Here is a 22,300-nt window from a genome sequence, read left to right as displayed (position 1 = left end):
AAACACGCGCATATAGGAACTTAATTGTAGTTATATATCACTGAACGCGATGTTAAGCATGTCTCAATTGCAGCCTGTATTCAGGCAAGAAAATAAAAGGTTGACTGTCCCAGGTGCTTTTACGTATGACTAGGTTAGAATCTCGACGCTAGATGACATGGTGCTCTTCTCTACGTTTAACATCACGGCTGAAAAGAAAATTGCTGAAAAATACCTAACATTGATGTTTATGTGAATGTCCGTTATCATGTGTCTGTGTCCTGTCTTTGTTGGATAATTTTTTTTACTTCGCACACACGTTTATATTCTTAGTTCATGCTGCTAATGCATAAAAACAGTCCTAAGATGTATAATATAATCTTGGAAAAGTGCAATGTGTCATCGCTTTACTAAGACAGCAGTCAGAAGTTCAAAATTCGCATTGCTGTGCGTGTCCTATCGGCTTCTTTTTCGTTACGCCGACTACAGAAGTCGTCGTGCTTAAGAAATAGATACAGTGCAACACAGACAAAGACGAGAATTGTGAGACATGTATCTGCGCAAAATTTCAAATGATCTTAATTATGTCAAAAGCCGTGAATTTAAGCAAGCTACCACACATGTGGCATAAAGATAAAAAACAATCAACAGTGCTCTGGCTGTAGGAACTACTTCTTCCCGCTATCTTGATCTCTCGAATTAGCGGAGCACACATGCAAGCTCTACAATATACAAATAAATACGCAATACTGTTAGATTTTATCGAAAGCTGATGCTCCCTAATTGGTATTTAAAGCAGCGTCCAGTTGGTCCGATATATGACTTCCCCCACGACCACAGGATTTCCTACAGATATTTTTGCAAGTATAATGAGCGCACAAGCCCAGAAACAAGTTTTATCAAGTCGTCGTCCTTTCAGGTCCCCTCTTCACATTCTTAGTATTCGCTCGGACTATGACGGTACTTTCTTGAAGATCGTATCAATGAAAGCAACTGCCGTTATTAGAGGGTGCATAGAACATCCTCCTCTTCCCTCTCTCTTTTCGGGGAAAGCCACCACGTATCGGCAACACGCACGCATTGCAAAATTACGGCCAGAACGTAAAATACAAAAGAAGGAAGGACTTAGCGAGGTCGGCGCTGGTTGCGAAAGCGTTTTCCTGTGACTGCTGAGGGCAGCAATCCATTGAATAATTTGTCAGGCGTGATGCGAAACGTGATGCAGAAGCACTCGTTGGTGTTCTGTTTATTCACGCTTTTGGCGATTTTAGGCACCGCCTTCTAATGATAATCAGCCTACGAGTCATACTATACGGCCCCGCTGTGAGTCACGTGATTTACTCTAGTGTTGCATAATTTGCTTAAGTACCATTTGCTTAAGTCTGCCAACACCAAGAAGAATTAGACACTCGAGTGCAGCTCCTGTATACGTGCACATAAATTGGCCGCTGAGGAGGCAATGCCACCTCAAATAATAGCCATCCATAAACTGTCCTATAGCAGTTTGTTGCTCCTCTTAGTGTCAGTGTGTTGTGGACAGAGAACGACATCTACCAGCGTCTGGACACCGTTAAAAAATCCTGACAATGCCCAAACGACCATGCCAAGTTTATCCTCAGCATCCCAAGGAACGAATTCTTCAGAAACGATTGATAAATCGCGCCTGCCCATGTCTACCACCCCACTGGCAAGCCTGGATACAGGAATCACTTCAAACTTCACGACAGCCGAGCCGGCGGAAAGCTCTTACGAACACGCAGTCCAAGAAACAGAGAGAAATAGCGTTAGGGTAGCCACACCGACTTCCTCAAAGGCAGTGAACTCCGAATGGTCCCAAGCGATGACTACAGACGAAATGAATGCAACTCCCTCAACAACAACGTCGAGCACCAGAGGCCTCATGGACAATCGGTCCACAGAGTTCACTGCAGCGAATTCCACTTCATGGTCAATGACACCAACGACAAATCAGCCACCGAAGGGATCACAGTTCATCGATGATATCCGGACCGGGATAAAACAGCTCATGTCTACAGCAGGTAGTGAATTCACGCGGAAACTTCTACGAGCTGACATATCTACTGACTGCACCTTCGGCTTGCTGCAGTTTACACGAGCAATCCAGGAGCTCGAGCCTTGGGCCTTGAGAAGTGAGTGCACTGCAACTCTACGTATTCTGCCTGTCTATGCATGCCATGTCAGACTGATGCCTCTCAGATTATCTTTGCAATAAGAGTTTAAGTAAAAGAACACAAACGTATGTAAGGAGTTCACAAAGGGTTTGCTAGTGGAAAAATCTCATTAGCTGGCAACATTTGCTGATATGACGGTCACCGCTATCGGCAGGCACCGGTTTTGGGGAAATGTTGGTGGGCGAACTTCTTAATGAATATGCACTAATTTTTTGGTAGTAAGCAAAGTTAAGAACGCGTAAGTCTTGGCTCAGAAAAGAGCCCTTCATAATGCATCGTGGAAAAAGTTCAGTGATCTCAAAGGAATGCTCATGGCAAAGATAAGGCCTATTTTATCGAAAATTAGTGCAGCAGAATTAGAAACAGGTCACTGCCTGCGAGAGTTGGAAGTATCGTAAGCGGCTGAATGGCATGGGTAAGGTAACACCATTATGAATATATTGAGCAATCCCCCACTGTAAAAAATATTTTCTTAAGAGAAAACAGAAATTGTCTCGCAGCTTCGTTGCGAGAAAATTTCTGTAAAGCTCCATTTTCAGTTTTTTTTATTTTCCTGTTATTTATCAAATTTTTTAAGCCCCAATTTAACAAAAATTGTGTGTTTAAACATAGTTGTTGTTCTGCATTACACCGAAAGTTCTATTTTGGGTTTTTGTGGGTTATTTTAATACTATTTTCTGTTTGGTGGTGTAACTGCCATGCTGGTGTAGCTACCATGCGGTAAAAAAGTCTCGTCAAAAGCTCAGCCAATTCACAGTTGCACTTGATCCATCGCATCAATGCACCTTCGCATCACGTGATCACAACATAAGTGCCCATTCAAATTCCCTGCTGGTGTCAGGCATGCTCTCCACGCGACTCGGCGTGAGGAGAGTGATTGTTTTATTGCGATAGCAATTATATAGACACCCCAGGCGCATTTCTGCCATCGGCGCCAGCATCACTGTGAGGTTCCGTATAAATACAAGTGCGATAAAATCGCCGCTGCACGCCGTATGCTGTATGTGCGAGGGAAAGCGTACGAGAGTGAGCCGGCGATCGCGGCTCAATATCGCGCACCCACTGGAGGAAAGCGGGAGGAAGCGTTCCTTCTTCCATCGCGCGCAAGGCTTCGGGGGAAGGGTATCAAGGGGGGAGGCATTCTCCTCTGGGCGACCTGGACGGGCCGCTGTATCTTGAAAGCCATCTGCAACTGGCAATAAGTCCGCGCTGAGCTGCGTTTTCGCGGTTTAGTTCCCGTTGATGCGAGCGGCCGCACGAAAGTCAATTCGCTCGCTGCTGATTCCGCGTTTCCGCGGTCATCGAGTGAGACGTGTTAATGTTTGCTCATGCATGTGAAACCATGCTGCTTAACTTTGCTAGTCTGCCTATATTTATAACTTCATACGGCCGATAAAACTACTATCCTTACTTCGTATACCTGTCCAGTAATTTGCTGTCGCAATTCATACTTCGCCTTTAGGGCGAGACTGATACTTTTTTGGGGGGGGAAACACTTGTTCAAGACATCCATATGACGGGCATATCAAAGATCTAGCGAGATCCGTCTAATGGACGAATCCTTCAGCCAGACCACACTGCCCTCGCTTTTCATTTACAACGTGATTTTTGAGGCTAAAGACTACAAATCATTGAATACGACATACTTCTTTTGCACTACCTGGACAATTCGCATTAACGAAAGTCACTATTTGCAGGGGTGGTGTTCAGTGCTAAAATATGTTTTTGGGGTCAGTCCTGCAAGATAAGATTGACTAATTTACTTGATGGTAAATGCCAAAGGCAGATCCATATAAATCTGCAAGCTCGCTTCAAAGTTACGTCTTCCAGTGGAAAGCACCCACTCCTAATCTGCTTTTGAACACTAGCGCTCCAACCCGATCAATGGGGAACACAGTCAACCACATTCGGAAGTGACGGTATTGCTCACGTACAAGTACCACTTTCTTCTCTTTGCTAACGACAGAGATTTCTGCCGCACTTCCGTGGCATGTTTGCGCGCGGAACTTCAGTAAAATCGCTGCCTCAACTGTGAGAACGTTAGCGCTTACTAAAACTATGTCTCTCTTACCTTTCCATCTATGCGGCTTATGCTGTGTCCTATCGTCTGTTCTGTTTTCGCTACGCCGTCTGCTACACAGACTATCCAGCCAATGGCTGCTGGATGAAATACGTCACGCAGATTTCCAGTCGAATCTGTCTATTTCGGCGGAGCGGTCTGCACTGCTCCGGCTGGCTAACTTGGATTCAGATCCGCCCTCGATCTAGCACTGAAATAAATTATCCGCACTCCCGATCTGTCATCGGAATTCAGCATTAGTGATTCGGTGGAATATCTCGCACATTACGGTGATCTGATGAGTTGGGGTTTAGTATATATTATTGCGATTAGCATTCATTGCCTACTTCAACCATTTTGAGACTATCTATCTATCTATCTATCTATCTATCTATCTATCTATCTATCTATCTATCTATCTATCTATCTATCTATCTATCTATCTATCTATCTATCTATCTATCTATCTATCTATCTATCTATCTATGCTCTTACGCCAAACCAGTGGCCCAAGTTGTCTACTAGCTTGGGGCACAAGGTGCGGGCTCGTGGTCGTGATGCCGTTGTGGTCGTTCCATCGCCCTTCGTTCCGTAACTGTGGCGACTGAGGTTAGCTTGAAGCCAGCATACAAAAATTAAGGCAGAACTCATCTCATGATGACTGTCGATTGTGATGAAACCACACGACCACTACGGCATCACGACCACGAGCCCGTACCTTGTGCCCCAAGCTATAGTAGACAACTTGGGCCACTGGTTTGGCGTAAGAGCACAGATAGATAGATGGGCCTGCGCCCGCGAATACCGGACGCGATGGCCCATCTATGAATGGTAGAAACGATGTAAAAGGGTTTTTTGGAGTTTCCGCGTTTCGGAGCTTCGTGATCCGGCTCCTCACGCCACCGTCGTCACACCTTCTGCACCGACCAAGTGACCCAAGTTACCTAGTAGCTGAAGCTAGGGCCTCTAGGTATGTGCTCGTGGACGGTGTGGTTGCGATACTATCCTGAGCGTTGAATCGTCGTCATATCAATCTTTATCATTCGACTCTTGCCATGCCGTAATGGTCAGGCCGTCCTCGCCATAAAGTCGTCCTACATTTGTCGTCACACCAGCGTCATGATGCCGTTGTGGTATTTCTATCGTCATCAATACAGCTTGGTGATTCCACTCTCGTCACGCCGACGTCCTCATGCCATCGTCGTCACGTGGCTTCGGGACACTCTTCGTTATCCCACTGTCCTTGCATAGCTGTTGTGCCATCCTTGTCATTGAATTGTCATCATACTGCAGTCGTCATGCATTCACTGTCATAGCGTCGTCGTCAGTGTAATTTTGTCATCCAACATTCGTCATACCACTGCCGTTCCTCCATCTTCGTCGCACAGTAGTCGTGGTACCATTGTCGTCATGCTGTCATTCTACGAACGCCAAAATTTTTTTACTTTGTTTATTTGTAAAATTTGTTTATTGCACCCCTCATCATCAGTACAGGAGGAAATCCTGGAGTCACAAAAACTGTCAGGGGGACCTCCTATTAGTAATTTAACAATATAGTAATTAATACATTGTGACAACATAGCAGTGACAGACATCAGATTACGCGAAGTTAGTGAAGTAGATAATTAAATACAAGAAAGGCGCGCACAATAATTAAAGTAGAAATCAAACAAGCAAATGAAATAAATGATGAGTATCAGTAAATAAAAATGTAATAATTGAGACATTAAAGAAACATTGGCATGGCAAATGTCCAACAACACGAGGCTAACGCAGCAGATAATTAGAAACAGAAATGTGCTTACAATGTGCGAAGCACAAGTCAAATATATGTTATGCAACAAAAAACTTAAACTCTCTAAAAAAAGAAAAATAAGGAAGGCAATGGGAAATAGAGAATAAAAGCAATACATTGGGCAAATACAGAAGCAACGAAAAGTGTGATATAAATTTGTATACAATGTATGCTCGTAGTAATGAGTCTGTAGCCAGTAGTGTGGTTAGTAAATATTTCTTCGTATCTCCCTTGAATGTTAATGTTGTGCATCAGGCTTTAATAAGGGGTGGTAGTTTATTCCAGGTTTTAATGGCCGTAAAAAGGCCAGTAAACATTCTATCATTGGTGTTTATTCTAGGGAGCAAAAGTTGTTGTTAGAGGAAAATCTCGTATAGCTACAACCATCAGTAACATCATCGCATTATCGTCATGCCATCGTCATCATGCCGCCGTGTCATGAAACCTTCGTCATACAGGCTCAATTACAAAAACGTCGTTAGGTCACTGCCGCCATGCACACGTTGTGATCTCATTCTCCTCATACCATTTTGATGCCATCGTCCTCATTGCATCGTCGTCATACAGCCTTTGTAACGCATTCGTTTTCATAAGGTTGCCTTGACGGTGTCGCCGACGTTCCATCATCGTTATTCGATCTTCGACATCCAAATCTCGTCATGCCAGCGTTGTCATACAATATTCGTTGATCCATTGATGCCGTCTTCGTCCTTGTATTGTAATCGCGGTGTCGTCATTAGGTCTTGATTGTCATGGCATCATGGTTAGTGGGTCGTCGCCACGTTATTGTGGTCTTGCCATTGTCGTCCTTCTAGCGTTGTCACCCGGTTGTCACAATACCATCATCACCACACACTCGCCGTCCTCATATTGTCCTCATGCCATCATCATGCTGTCGTGCTTATGCCATCGTCATCATTTAAGCATTGTCATTTTGTAGTCGTCATGCCATCGTTGGCATACCCCTCTATCGTTTTTTCGACATTTTTCCATATTCGTCACTCCATCGGCGTCCTGAAGTCCTCGTGATGCTGCCATGGTCATGGGTGAGGTCATGGGTGAAGCCTCAGGCTTACCACTACAGTTGCTAAATAAACGTTACTTCAGAAATACGGTTAGTCACTACAATTCTCGAATGCTATAATTTTATCACAATCGACAGTCATCATGAGATGAGTTCTGATTTAATTTTTATATGCTGGCTTACCAACAAAATTGCTCGTTCAAGCTAACCTCAGTCGCCACAGTTGCGGGCGGGAGTGAGAAAGCGACGTAGAAACTCAATTCTTTATACTTTGACTCTTGTCCACGGCGTAGTTAATGCAACCACTTATACCAGCGTTGCCCTTAAGTAAGTGGGCAGACTGCGATCATTGTGTGAAGCTGCAATTTGTGTCACGTATTCCTTCTATGTAGCCGCATAGTTTGGAGCAAGCTCATGCGCGTACGTTCATTTACCTTCCTTTTTATGCGCAGTAATCGACGCAACGGCCAAGTACCCGACCGGCTTCTTCCAGGCTACTGCGTCCGACCTGGGTGCCTACGATGAGTGCATTGAGACCGTGGTACGAGACGAATATGGCACAGAGAAAGTGCGCGCCCAGTACTGCGACATGCACATCTCACTAGCCTTTGACGATATTGATTCATTGTCTGAAGCCTTGTCACCAGCCTTTGCCTATTCCCACAGAAGGGTAAGTTCGTCGGTGCTTGAGCTTTAGTGCGCTCTTCTCCATCGCTATCTTGGCTCTCGCCATAGCCAAAATACAATTTTGGCGACTGGTCAGTAGCCACCGGCAACGCCATGCTAAATTATCGCGTTTTCATCAAACTCCTCAAGCTAAGCAGCATTGTTGTTGGCGAATACAGGACGGGAAACCACCTGCGAACGTTGAACGCTGATTGCTTCCATCTGCCACCAAAAAAGTTTGGAAGACGCCTAAACGTCGCCTTTAACGGGAACGGGAACGAGTGGAACGGGATAGCATTCAAAAATCCCTGACTGCTTCTCACGCTTGCCGGCAACTGCAACTTATTTAACCGTAATGTTTATCAGGAAATGCTGACGCCGAACGTTATACACGAAAGCGAGCTTTCTGGTAGAAACGTGGCCTGTTGCGTGGGCCCCGATGCGGCGGAGGCAAGCGCCATCTCGGGGTGTTGCAAGGAACCGCGCGCGCAGGTTAATAGCCACCAAGATTTCTGCGCGCCTGCGCCCACGAATAGCGGACGCGATGGCCCATCTATGAATGGTAGAAACGATGGAAAAGGGTTTCTTGGAGTTTCCGCGAAGCAGAATTATGTTTTCTCGTGTATTAAAATTACAATCCGACGGTATCATGCCTGTAGGTTGTGTGTAAGTCATACTTTACGATATTATGAAGTATTTCACTTAGAGAAATTCAATTAGTTCAGTCTCTTTTTTGCGCTACACGGAATGTCTGTGTGGTTGGGTTTCCACGGTAGGGTTTGCGGTTCGGGATGATTTTTGCTGAAACGTATTTTTGCTGACGCCGACGCCAGACGAGGGACGCCGATGCCGGATTTTCTGCAACATGGGACTCATAACAACGCTTTCGCGTTAGTAGTGCTGCTGTACACATTGAGCGAGGCAGTAATGGCAGCAACGGCCTCTTAGGCAGAAGAGGAGGAATCTTAGCATGACTAACAAACAAATACTTAAATATCAGAGAGTAGGAAAGAACAGAGTTGGTGCTAAACATGAGCTGCTTGTTCTGAGAACGAAGTCGAAACAATACAACAGAGGTGCATGCGTGCAAAACTAACTTCAAGAAACCACCGCAACGTGTCGTACTGCTGGAACTCCTTCCCAAAAAAGATAAAGAGTAGGATCGCTGATGCAGTTCGTCCCCCTTTTATTATTATGAAAGGCCCCCCACAAATTTCGTGCCAACCTATCGCTACTCCTGCTCAGTATCTTGATCTTGTGAAGCAATGACTCACTCACGCATTATCTTTGTCCTTCAATGATAATTCATCCTTCAGTTCTCAGTTATTGACGAAGCGTCCAGGTTGACCTATTTAAGCGTTGCCACATGATAGCGGCTTTTTATACACAGCACCAGTCACGCATTTCAAGTAATTCCTCTGGCATCCGAGCTTCTCAACCCAGCTGATGCGGGGGCAGAGCCTAACCAACTTGCGTGGAGCCGAGATGACAAATGGCACACTGTACCTTTTAGATACTTTTTTTAATGTGGAGGGATAGCTTGCGTACACATGGCACCACAGCAGGCTTGCCTCCTTGCTGGACGGAGCTGGTTATGTCATGTGGGTGCATGTGTGTGTGTTGGCGTTTGTGCACAGGCGTGCGCCTACGTGTGTGTTTGTGTGCATGTGCGCTCTGTGTGTACGTTTGCGCGCGTGTGCATGCGTGTACGTGCGTGTGTAATGTTTGTACATGTGTGCGCGTGTGTGTGGATTTGTGTTTGCGTGTGTGAGCGCACATGTACGTGCACGTGAGTACATGAGTGAGTGGGAGTGTGGGTTTGTGTGTCGGTGTGTTTGTGTGCGCGCACGTATGCGTGCATGTATGTGCGTGCGAATCAGTATGTGCGTTAGCGCGCGCGCTGTCTGTGTGTGTTTGCGTGGTGTTGTGTGTGCGTGAACGTGCGTGCGTGAGGAGAAACTCTTTTGTTTCAGACAGGTGGTCTTTGATTTTGTTGAAGTTGAGTTTGAATTCAAAAAAATTCAGCAGACTATTATGCGTAGGAACCGTTTCGCAACAACGTATTTCTCTTTTTTATAGTAATGCCGGTCTATTCTAATACTATGACTCTATGTGATGCCGTAATCGGTGGGATAGGCATGGCGGTGAGGCTGTAAGCCTCCACGCCGTCTGATTTGTATATTTTTTTTGTTTTTCGTTAATCTGCACTAGTCTTTTTTCTTAATATTTTTTACCATGATTTCTGTGCTATATTTTTACATCTCAGGCATGGAGCTTCAAGTCCATCGCGACGGAGGAGCGCTCTCCCGGTATTCGACTCGGCGTGTGCTTCATCAATGCTTGCAATGAGGAAGACCTAGCCAATATCGCTCGCACTCGTGAGTTCCACGCATATGTGCAGTATTCTCGAGGGGTTCCTTTGATCACTTTTGCTCAGTGCTCATTTTTATGGTCCCCGAAATTATTCTATATCACCTGACTTTGTTATGTCGGAAATTTGTTTTGCCTGCACGTACTTCAGTCAATGTTTGTGCACTGATGCACCTCAATGTTGTGGGACAAAATGCAGCAAACCGACATTTTTGCGTAATTATGCTACGACGTATATCACTATATCACGAAAAAATGCAGCAATAGGCTCCGCAATATTGATAGCTATCGGAGCCAAAGAGTGAAAATGATTATCAGCTAATTATGGCTTACGTAAGCATTTTTTAATATCGTTAAGACGAACAGGAACAAAAACTTCATTAGTGGCATTACAGGCAGGCAACTTTATGTCCAACTTTACGTCGCTGCATCGTGTGGGCCGTGGTGTTTTTCTGTTATGAATTTTATGTGCAGTGCATCGCTTAATTAAGTTAAAGCAGACTGCAGACAGTGCATCATTCTATCTGACGTCCACAAAATACTTTTAGAAGGAAGCTGTAGCTCGGCGCCAACAACAATTTTCCCATTCAAGTATATCTAAAACGCGAAAATGCTTTATTGAGAGAACGGCTGCAGAGATATGAATGATAGCTGTTGCATATGAGAAAGAAAGTTTAATGTTAGGAACTCTGGGAAGCCGAATATTGATTTGTGACATCGAATATTCCGCAAAAAAATTGGCGAGTGTGGCGAAGCTAACAAAAGAGGCACCAAGTTTAGAATGCCATACTCTACGCCAAGAGCAGGTATCGCAATTTTCTAAAGTGCATCTGTTAGAGCATCTCAAGCGGACAAATGTAATATATGAATTTGCAACTTACATGAACTTGTAACAATGTTTGCGAGATTTTCCCGAAACAACTGCTCGCGAATTAGTGGTATATTTCAGAGCAGTGCATAATACAGTGATATTGTTCGCATTAAATGCATGATTAGGTGCAGTTTACAGAATTGCGATATCGTTTTTATTACTTAGTTACGAAGTTGTAAACGTTATACGCGACGTCTTTTCTTTTTGCAATTTTAAATATTTTTTTTGATGCTCTAAATTACAAAAGATGCATTCCGCCAGTACTGTATTTTGCCTTATTAGAGAGTTTTAGAATAGGGGCCTCCAACGTTTTGGGGTCCCAAAGTAATAGCGTCGAAGCCACTGCGCATGCGCGAGACGCAAACTGCGTTTGGGTTTTGCTTTGGGAACGCTATTTCATCAATTTAGCGGGAGCCCAAATAGCGACCCCAAAAGCTTTGCGTCAGCAAACATGGCGGCAGCCATCGAAGCGACGGCTCTAACCTAGCACCAAACTGGAATGGATTCGTGGTAACTCGTGAAGTTCGCAAGCTAGGGGAAGTGACTGCGGTTATCGTTTTCTCTCAACTAGCGTGTGTTATGAATATTGATTCATTAGACGCCGCTGATTCCGGATTCAATTGTGGATTTTATGGCTCGTAGGCATAACACAGCTTAGCTTGGCTGGTGAAGGCAGGTAAAGTTGGTTTGCTCAAAACGAAGCGCAACTAATTGTTTGCTGCTTACAGAATAACCTCTAAATCGTAATTAAACGCGAATACACGCAAGTCAAAATTACTATTGCTATAATAAAATGGTAAATTTTATGTAATCGTTTCTAACAGCTGTTCTTTGACGCCATAGTGGCGCTGTCAGCGCAAGACGCTATTGATAAACGCAAAGCCCTGTTCTAAAACGCTTCACTCCTGCGTAGCCCAATGCGGTCACCCGCAAAGCTCTTTAGGGTCCCAAAATACAGTAAAAGCTCGTTAATTCGAACCGCAAGGGGAAGCCGCTTCAGTTCGAATTAACGAAAGTTCGAACTAACGAAAGTGAAGGAGAGCAACAGTACACTGCGATTTGGAAGCAGTAGGGCATGTCAGAAATTTGGCGTGTCAGAAAGTGATGGCGTGTGCCGCGGGCACACGCCATCTTCAAGTCGAAGCTCTGGGTCCGACTGTGCCACACCACCGATGTCCACCGAAACGAACGTTAGCGGAGGCTTAACACTATCACAATGGTTCGCGACGGCCGATACCTCGTAAGCTGAAAACAGAGGTGCACAACAAATGAAGACTGTCGAGACAAAGACGCTGAACATGTGAAGGTGGCGAAGGCCCTGATTCGTTGGTTCTTGATTGCAAGCGCAGCTGCGACGTACTTGATTCGCTGTGTTTTGGCGCTTGCCGTGCCATCTCCGCACAACATTAGCAGCTGTACAAGATTTGCAAAGCCTCCGAGATTCGCAACGGGCAAGAAGTCTTGGAGGTTACGTAGAACGGAGAGGCGGCAGCCGCCACTGCCTTCTGGCTGACCCCGCGTCGGTTAGATTTTTTTCCGATTTTGCCTTCTCTCGCCGTTCTCACCGTTTCGGAGGCAATACAGCCTTGTGTGTAGGCAGTAGGCGCTTTTCTCTGGCCGTGTGCCAGGTGAGCGTAGTTCGAATTATCCGTGAGGGAACCTTCTAGCGTTGGAATTAACGGACTTTTTTATACATAGACTTCTGTGGAACTTGGCCGGACCAAATCGTACAGTTCGAATTATCCATAAATTCGAATTATTGAAGTTCGAATTAACGAGCTCTCACTGTATTGGGGCCCTAAATCGGTGTAGTGCTTGCTGAGAAGACGATTTCTCCGTTCACTAGTATATATATATATATATATATATATATATATATATATATATATATATATATATATATATATATATATATATATATATATATATATATATATCTTCCTCTTAAGGCACATTGTTATTGTCAGGGTACATAAATATCCTCGTTGCGAAGCATTGTGTGAGGCATCTTCTGTGCTGGTGATTATGAACAAAGAATCAAAAACCGCTACATGAAAGTGCGTACGGCATGGGAACTCGTTTCTTAAGCAGCGAGGTATTGCATTTAATCCACTATACGTATATCATGTATTTCTGAATGTGTAACGTGAAAGGTCGATATCTAAAACAAAGCGCAGTTTATGCCTGGATGCACGGATAGCTGTAACTGCGACGGTGTATATGTCATCACATGGTCATGGAAGCATTTCATATTTCAATGCGCAGAGCTAGGCGCTCATTACGTTGTCTGTGCACCGATATGCTGAGTTACGCATGCCTTAATCAGGTCATTCATGCACTATCCATGCGTCCAGCAGTGCACCTGTTACTTTAATCTGTAAATATATGTTTAGAGATAAACACTCGGAAATGTATACGCACTCTTTACGAAACCCTTAATACTCAGTTAGGTCTGCTGATGTTCTCCTACATCGCGTTAGATTGTTTGATTTTACAAGCCAATGCCACCCTATTCGCTTACATGGGTTCCGAACAGCTTCTTTTTGCAGCTAGACCCATGCCAATGGCATGTAGTAGGAGCTACGAATTGCCATTACTATTATAGCAAATGAGTTAGTCGCCATCATGCAAATTTCAATGTCTTTAAGCTATTTTATTGGCCACTTGGCAATCACCGCTACTGCTACCCAGCTTTTTATAACTGTAGGCGTCACAAGTTCTTCCTGAACAGCAGTCGCGTTAAAATAATTTCCATTCGAATTCAACTACTGAGAGCATTGTCCATGTCGTGCTTTATTGAGACATTGTTCTACATTTTTTTAGGACGTGCTCATGGTCATAAATTTGCTTTAGAACTCGCACATTGACCTTACTGTAAAACGATTTGGCGTGCCTGTAGTTATTAACATCGCTAACTCTTCATTTAAGCCTACCACTCCGTTAAGAAATTGTCGCCGTTGCACTCTGTACTTTACCTGTATACAAGCGCAGTCAATGACCAAGTGATCGAAGCATCTTCTGAGTAGGCGCCTACCGCCTTTCGCAGCTTGATTTAATACATGAAACAGTTTGAAGAACCTCAACAACATGACATAACTTGAACTATATGGCTAAATCGAAGATAAATTTCATTTCACGCCCTTTATATCCACCCAGGTTTCGTAATGAATATAATTTGATACATCCTGGACAAGTACCACAGTAGTACGAAAAGGACAGTTCTGCAACTTCGCCCGCTCCCTTCCACGAATAGCTGTCACCACCCCTGATGTCCTTCGTATGCGCTATGTCTAAAGGCGGAGTCAATGGTTCGTCATTTTCATCTGGCCTAATATGTCATGTTTAACTACATATGTGTCTTATCGGCAATTAAAAGAGGATATCGGCGCAGCGTCATGTATAACATTAAAAGCCCTGGCAGACTTAATGAGTTTTGACCAACATCAGGTACTTTAAGATGACGTTTCAGTAAACGTAAGTGACGGAGGCGTTCCTAGGATATCGAAAGCGGTGTCTAGAGAGTTGTTCAGATGGACCAAGCTGTTTACGCGGGAATAAGGCAGACTCTCAAATTTAGGTACATGTGCATGCGAAATTATAAAAAAACTCACTGCAGTGATTTAGACACAAAAGTTAATTCCCTAATAAGCAGAACCTGATAAATATTTTTGTCCTGTCATTATACTATTCTTTTAAAATTCGCAGTGGTTGGAAATTCCGTGGGAATTGCCGTCAAGGACTGCGTGACAAATGAGAAAGAAGGGATAAAAAGCCATCAAGTCTGGATTATGTAAGTACTAACAGCAAGACTAGCAGCCTAAATAAATCCAGGCACTAACATTTCATTTTGACCGAGGTAAGGACTGACCGTTAATCGGAACATTGAAGAATAAGTTGAGAACACTGTCGGGTATGCTACAGAACTTTCCTAACGCCACTGTTTATACGCCCTTTCAGTGCATTTTTGGCGGTCCTGGCAGCAGCTATTGCTGGCGCAACAATTTTTGATCTCTTGACTAAAAACTGGGATACCAAAAGACAGAGTGGTGAGTAAAGCGTCCCTGATTTTCTTGCTGTTATAAACCTAGTGCAGCAGGTGCCTTGTGCTCTTCATTGAAGTAGTATGTGCACTGAAAGAAAGGAATATTGCTGGTATGCTGGGTGCCCTTCGGTATTTGCCGTGGTGTTCGACAATAAGAAGTTGCACATTGCTAACCTATTAAGCCAATGCCGGATGTTCAAGTGAAGAAGAGAGCAGTTTGAAAGCAAACAGTGTTGTTTCTTCTCTGTTCTCCCAAAAAAAATGCAACTCGGACAAGCAGGAAATCCGCACAGGTTTGTCCTACATTAACTAACTTTAATAAATGGATTACGGTACGTAACGAGCATGTTTTTATATTTCGGTAAACGTCCAGCGAACCACCATTACGAGAGCTTCATGGACAGTACAGTGCCTGTGTGTATGCGTCATTAGACGGTTTTTTGACAAACCAGCTGTCGCTACCCTTACGAGATCTCCCCGAGAGCTTGCCCATGGAGTGCGGCTTCCGAGTAATTCCGTTTGAATCAGTTGTATCTGATGATCTCTGCAACATGGGAGTTTAGAGTCCTTTAAGCAATGAAAAGGTGTGCTGCCGGACACAAACCAAATCTGACTTGTCCCTAAATACGCTGTTCCCGGCGAATCACTCTAGAGCAAAACACAGGCCTGCAATTAGCGATATGATTGATAATGTTATTTCCACCATTAGCGACGCGGTTTACTTCGTTGAATCAGAGTCTAGGTAAGCAGAGTTGACGAGATATACGAATTGTTAGTCATTCAATTTTGTCAAGCCAGATTCTCCTAAACAAAGGGACGCTCAAGTCAAACCCGGGCTTTTGTTTGGTCAGAATTACGATACGTGTTTAGACTTGTGGATGTTATAGAATTTCTCGTAGTAATCCCCCTTGGAAATGACGCCCTTATACCAGCGCTTTGGCAGCCCATGGATGCCAGCAGCACAAATAAGATATTTATAACTTACCTAGAATATACGGCAGTCGGTAGACCAAGCAGGGCGGGCATAATACAAAGGAAACTAACAAATAAATTCATACAATAAACAAAAATAGAAGTTGTGAAAACATGGATCAGTAGCAGAAAACAGTATAGTAACTGTCTACAGGTAAAAGTCATGTGACACAGCAACGCACTAACCACACACATTCATTTGACAGCCATCATTGTTTGAATCTGGTGTTCGTGAAAAAAAGATTCCTAATGATCAAATTCCGTATTGTCCTTCGGGCACAACCATGAATGGACAGCCTACATGATTTTGTCGTTACTGCTGAAATGTTTGCCTACCAGAAAATATTTCAGTCGTTCAAACAAATGATAGTCATTTGACGTGAGATCGGGACTGTATGGCGAAAGCAGCAGAGCCGAGATCCCATAAAGTGCACATTGTGAGTTACGTTGTACGTGGGCGCACATTGCCCTGAATCAAACGAAGCTTTTTTTGAGTACACTGTGTGCGCATTGGAAAACTTCCCACTAGTAGTCACTGTTTAAGATTTCACCCATGCGGAGAAAATGAACATAAATGATGCCGCATTCATCGCACAGAATCACAGCCATGAGTTTTCCTGCAGACAGAGTGGCTCGAAACGTTGTTGTTCGGCAATCCATATGTTTCCATTGTTTCAACGACCTTTCTTCATTATGGTTTGAAATGGTGCCTCTATGTCTCTTCGCAGCTTATACTTAAGCGAAACAAACTCCTGCCTTCCCTATCATAGCGCTTTTTGAGTTCGATTCAAAATTGCAGTGTCCTGACGTGGTCGAAGGCGGACAGTTGTCTTGGTACTCAGTATGCGCAGACATTGCAGCAAATTGGGTGCTCGTCAATGATGATAGTGTGGAGTGTCCCCTGGCAGAGATGGCATCGGTTCCCCGAGCTGTCAAAGCGTTTCTCGGTGGCTTTCAAGAATTAAACTCTACACTTTCTAGCTTTTCCTGGGAACTGCAACTACCGACGCGGTGCCAAATCATCCGTCATTGTCTTTCACTAACTTCTGGTCGTTTTTAAACAGTTTTCACCATTCAAATAAAGTGTGGCAGCTTAAAGTACAGCCAGAATGCTGCGCATGAAGTCTAGCGCGAGTTTCAGTCGGTTTTGGGCCTTTCCTTTTTAAAATCTTCATAACAATGCGTTGTTCCCCAACTGCCATCAAAGGCCCCTCCACCATCTTGTTTACCACTTAACTTATGGCGCGAAGCAAGATCGGTGAACTACGGCGTGATAGACGACAAATGTCTGTAAAGCATGACAAACAGGTCGCTCCAGTTCGTGTATGTATGTACATGCTACGAAAAAAAGTGGGCCGCTCCCCATACGTGGGATCGGCGCACGTATGGGGAGCGCTCAACGCCTGCTTCAGCTCCACCGCAGGTCGTCCCAGCACTGCGCTATCTTCGGTATCGGCCAACGTATGGGAAGTGCTTAACGCCTGCTTCACTTACACCGCGGGAACCCGCCGTGGTTGCTCAGTGGCTATGGTGTGGGGCTGTTGAGCACGAAGTCGCGGGGTCGAATCCCGGCCATGGCGGCCGCATTTCGATGGGGGCGAAATGCGAAAGAACCCATCTACTTAGACTTAGGTACACGTTAAAGAACCCCAGGTGGTCGAAATTTCCGGAGTCCTCAACTACGGCATCCCTCGTAATCAGAAAGTGGTTGTGGCACGCAAAACCCCATAATTTTTTTTTACTTACGCCCCGGGCCTGCCCCGCATTGCCCTATCTTCGGAAAAATTTACGACACGACACGAAAATTTCCTCGGAGGATAGAGGTATACAGCTTAGCTGTAAAATCCGGGTTTGGCTTGGGCGACATGATAAATTATCAGCGCTGGGTGTTTCCACAAAAAGCCCTCCCTCTGCGTTACGGATAACGTGCGCGGGCTCCTTGTGTATATTTGCTGCATTCAACCTCGATCATTGACGAATGGGATTCAGAGTCAGCTAAAGACTGGTTGACGGGCGATTTAGAGGTAAATGATGAGAGTAGTCTAGATAGATAGAAAGACTCCGCAATGTATTACGTATGGGATTTGGATAGACGAAATTCCACAGTTGAGCCTTCCGATCAGTTGCTACGTTGTTCTGCTATTGCACATGAAGCCTTAGGTTGAATTCGTGGTTGTGTTCGTCGTATTGTTATGTGGGTAGAATGCAAAATCATGTGGTTTCCTGCGGTTGGTTGTGAGAAAACGACATGGCATCAAAATGAATTCGAAGCGTTATATTAAGAAGTCTCTCTTAGGCGCATAGATAGTGTGTATGGAGGGTACCTTAGTCCCTTTTTTTGGAACGCTAAAAATATAATACAGCAAATATCCCAAGTCGGCCCGTTCAGGTGGGTTCAGTTCCTGATATTTCTTGATTTCCACTTGTGGGAGCCTTGAGACGTCTCACGTTAGGACCTGGTGTTGTACCATTCATCAAAAAGCATATGCACATCCAGGGTGATCCTTTTTAAGTTTCACAGAATTTTTAGAAATTGCGTGTGGCAAATAGTAAAATTCTTGTCCTTGAGCTCGAATATCCGAAGAGGTGGACTTTACTAGCACGAGAAATCAAAATTTATAATCAAATATGTAACAAAAATGTAATAGTTATGATTTGGGAAGTTACCGCAAAGAATACATAAGACTTGAAGAAAGGGAGAACACGAGACATCATGACTCAACTGGCCTATACGCACACTCTGCCATGTTGAATACTTAACTTCCCAATTAATCACTTTACGGCACATATTGCAATTAACGAATTGTAACCAGTTAGCTTGCAAGACGTATCCACTTGAAATTAATTTCCCGGAGGACACAAGTTTCCAGATATCATTGCCCAAAGTATGGAACGAAATACATGGGCGCTCCAGTTACTTCTGTGATTCAATGCAAAAAAGGGCGTTTTGTTAAAGGAGTAAGTGGAACAACAGTGCATCTTTAGGGCATGTTTGACGGCGCATATCTCCAAACTGCCGTGATTCTGGGAATTCATTACTGGTGGATGTGCCTTACAAACTCATCGACTACAATTCGCAAATGGCAATATGAATTGAATTATGGGGTTTTACGTGCCAAAACCACTTTCTGATTATGAGACACGCCGTACTGGGGGACTCCGGAAATTTAGACCACCTGGGGTTCTTTAACGTGCACCTGAATCTAAGTACACGGGTGTTTTCGCATTTCGCCCCCATCGAAATGCGGCCGCCGTGGCCGGGATGCGATCCCGCGACCTCGTGCTCAGCAGCCCAACACAATAGCCACTGCGCAACCACGGCGGGTCAATGGCAATATGTGCCATAAAGTTATTCATTCGAAATATAATTAGCGGATCTTTTGTTAATTAGTTGAACATGTGTTTTGATTTCTCGTGTAAGTAATGTACGCCTCTTAGAATAATTCAGTTCAAGGAATGTGCTCGCGGACAACTTTCTGCGGCTACGAAGGGAAAGCTACGGAGGCAGAGCATTGAGAAATTAGCGCGCTCCTGAAAAGAGTCCCGCGTTTTGATCCACGGTCGTTTAGGCTGGGGAAGACGGAACATAAGCACCTCATTAACAACCATTTAATACTACCGAATACACCACCGAGTGCAAAGGTTTACTTATTTTGCGGCTTTCCCTTCCGCGTTGCAAACGCGAAACCATCGCACGTGGAAGCTGCGTCGATTTAGCGTCTGTTTCGAGCAACCAAAAGCACTGTCAGACGCCCCACGACTACTTGGCGTGGTAACTGATGTGCAGCTGCCACGCACCTGTAGCATTCTCTTTATAGCCACAGAAAGTTGTCTGTGGGTTTACAATTACGTTATCTGCAACAGGTTATTTCTTTTAAAAATTCTATGAAACCTAGAAATTATAACCCTGTATAGTGAGAAAGTAATTTCGAAGCCACCTTCATCGGCTGAGTAAACCATCGCCTTTCCCCGCTGGAATACTTGTCGCTCACGCCACCGCGAGATGCTTCGATCACGTGCTGTGAGCATTAAAATGAGCAGGAGCGACTTCTTTCCCGTGCCAGTATAACTAACTGTGCACTCACAGTATTCGTAATGGCCCATGTTATTGGCAAGTTTTATTTATATAGCAAGAATTAGCGGGTGGAATATATTTTCTAAATCTGTATTTTCTTGATCTTCCAGCCATTTATTACAAGTGTGTCACTGCCTTTTCGGTCGTGAGGAACAGCAAACTGCTCCTGGCCGTCAACAAAGATGACAATTCGGAGACACGGTGCTACAAGTTTATGCACGGTCTTCGTTTTCTGGGCATGTTCTGGATATGTCTGGGCCATTCATACGCCACACTCAACGAAAACATATGTAAGATCATTATTGCTTATTTTTTACGTATAGATTCAAGGTCACATGTCTCATTAGCAATGAGTGAAATGCAAACAATATCCTGTCTGAAATTTCATTACCGTCTACTCGCAAACAGAGCCCCATTTGCAAAATAATCCGTTAGACAATTTCGCGTGTCTCGACAAGAACAGTGCAACTACTGATGGGACAGCTGATTGCGACCTTAATGGCTTCGGGAAATCAAAACTTTCACACACGATGGTGAGACAAAAATTTAACAAACAATATTTATCCGAAATTTAAATGTGAAATACCTATATAAGCTGCATTGACCAGATCTAAGCCATGCTTGTTAGCATTTAAAAGATGTTGGATTGTTTTGGCCAGATGTAGAAGTCTTTCCAAAAGTCATTTTTGGACGTCGGCGAGCTTCATAGGTATAGACCCATTCACAAAAGCTTCTGAAATCTTCTCTCGCCGGTCATCAATTATGTCAAGAAATGAAAAGCAAATTTTGTAGCGCAAGCTGGGATTAGAACTAAAGAAATTTCAATCCCATGCAGACCTCTCTGCCTACCAGTTTATGGAACTTTTTACCATGACACCTATTATAATGACAAATGACAGGCATACCTGCTAGCGTAATTAGTAACTCTTTAATGACAGCACGTATAAATCAGCGAATGAGAAGAAGAAGAAGAAGAAATTAAACGTTATTAAAAAATGTTGTGGCAGTTTTGGTTGTGATGGCCTCAGGTGGCGACTCGAAGTCCTTGGACTCGGCTGCCAAAATTTTGTTTCTTTCACAACTAAATCTGCAAACACATCGAGAATAAGCATAATCGACGAAAAGAAGGAAAGTCAGACAGAAAACTCATCTCGCGATGACTGTCCATACTAATACTATTAGCATTCGAGCATTGTAGCGACACACCATATTTCTGAAGTCCCGTTTATTTAACAACTGCAGTGGTTATTGGCAGCCTTCCGTTGCCTTAAGGCTAAATGCGACATAGTCCAACATCGTACCACTTTGCTATGGCACTCACTGGCCAACCACGACCATGACCATGGCAGCATGGCAACGACAGCATGATTCCGACGCAATCACGACGACGGAAGATAAATTGACGTCCAAGAAACGACAGAGGCAGTATTACGACGACGGTATGCTGACAATGAGATGACGATGCTTAAATGATGACGATTGCATGACGACGACAGCGTGATGACGACATAAGGGCAATGGGACAACGATGATCGTATGACAGCGATGGTATTGCAACAACCGGGTGACTAAGCTGGAAAGACGACGAAGGTATGGCAACGGATGTATAATAACGGCAGTTTGACGACGACGCACTGACCGTGATGATATGACAACGGCGGCATAATCACGGTTGACTGACGACGGCATGATTACGACACAATGTCAAAGAAGATATGACGTCGTAGGTTTGACAAAGCTGGTATGAAGGCGACAGCATGACGAGAGTCGGATGTAGAACATTTAACTACGACGAATAAATGACCGGGACGGCATCGCGACGTCGGGATGAGAACGAATACATGACAACGTCTGTACGACGATGACACGATGACGGTGATAGGATGAAAATGGTATGAGGACAGTAGGATGACAAGTGTATGATGACAATGGCACCATGACGCCTGTACCACGGAGCTTGTATGACGACGATGTCACGACACGACGGCCGGACGAGAGACACATGATAGCGATTGTCTGACGACGACTGAATTAGGACTATGATGCGACAGCGGTGGCATAGTAACGATGGAATCACAACAGCAAAAATAGGATAGAGTGACAAAGAAGGACTGACGTCGATGGAATGATGAAGGTGGTATGACGACGATGACATTATGACAATGCGATTATGCTACTGAAGTGATCGCTATGGTAAACGACAGGGTGAGGATGGTGGAATGACGAAGACTGTGTGATGACGATGGCGTAACAAC

General features: G+C 44.3%; 1 protein-coding gene across 1 annotated transcript; it reads left to right on the top strand.

Moving 5' to 3' along the window:
• The first annotated feature begins 1,706 nt into the window (after positions 1-1,706).
• Positions 1,707-21,153, top strand: LOC139052766 (nose resistant to fluoxetine protein 6-like). The gene is made up of 7 exons (XM_070529846.1): positions 1,707-2,129; positions 7,502-7,719; positions 9,982-10,093; positions 14,662-14,746; positions 14,914-15,002; positions 20,156-20,335; positions 21,074-21,153. Exons 1-7 carry the CDS (start codon positions 1,820-1,822, stop codon positions 21,151-21,153), a joined length of 1,074 nt encoding a protein of 357 aa, XP_070385947.1. The 5' UTR covers positions 1,707-1,819.
• Positions 21,154-22,300: the final 1,147 nt, after the last annotated feature.

The sequence above is a fragment of the Dermacentor albipictus genome, unplaced genomic scaffold, assembly GCF_038994185.2.
Source record: "Dermacentor albipictus isolate Rhodes 1998 colony unplaced genomic scaffold, USDA_Dalb.pri_finalv2 scaffold_33, whole genome shotgun sequence".
Taxonomy (NCBI): Eukaryota; Metazoa; Arthropoda; class Arachnida; order Ixodida; family Ixodidae; genus Dermacentor; species Dermacentor albipictus.
This window is presented reverse-complemented; position numbering and strand designations above follow the sequence as displayed.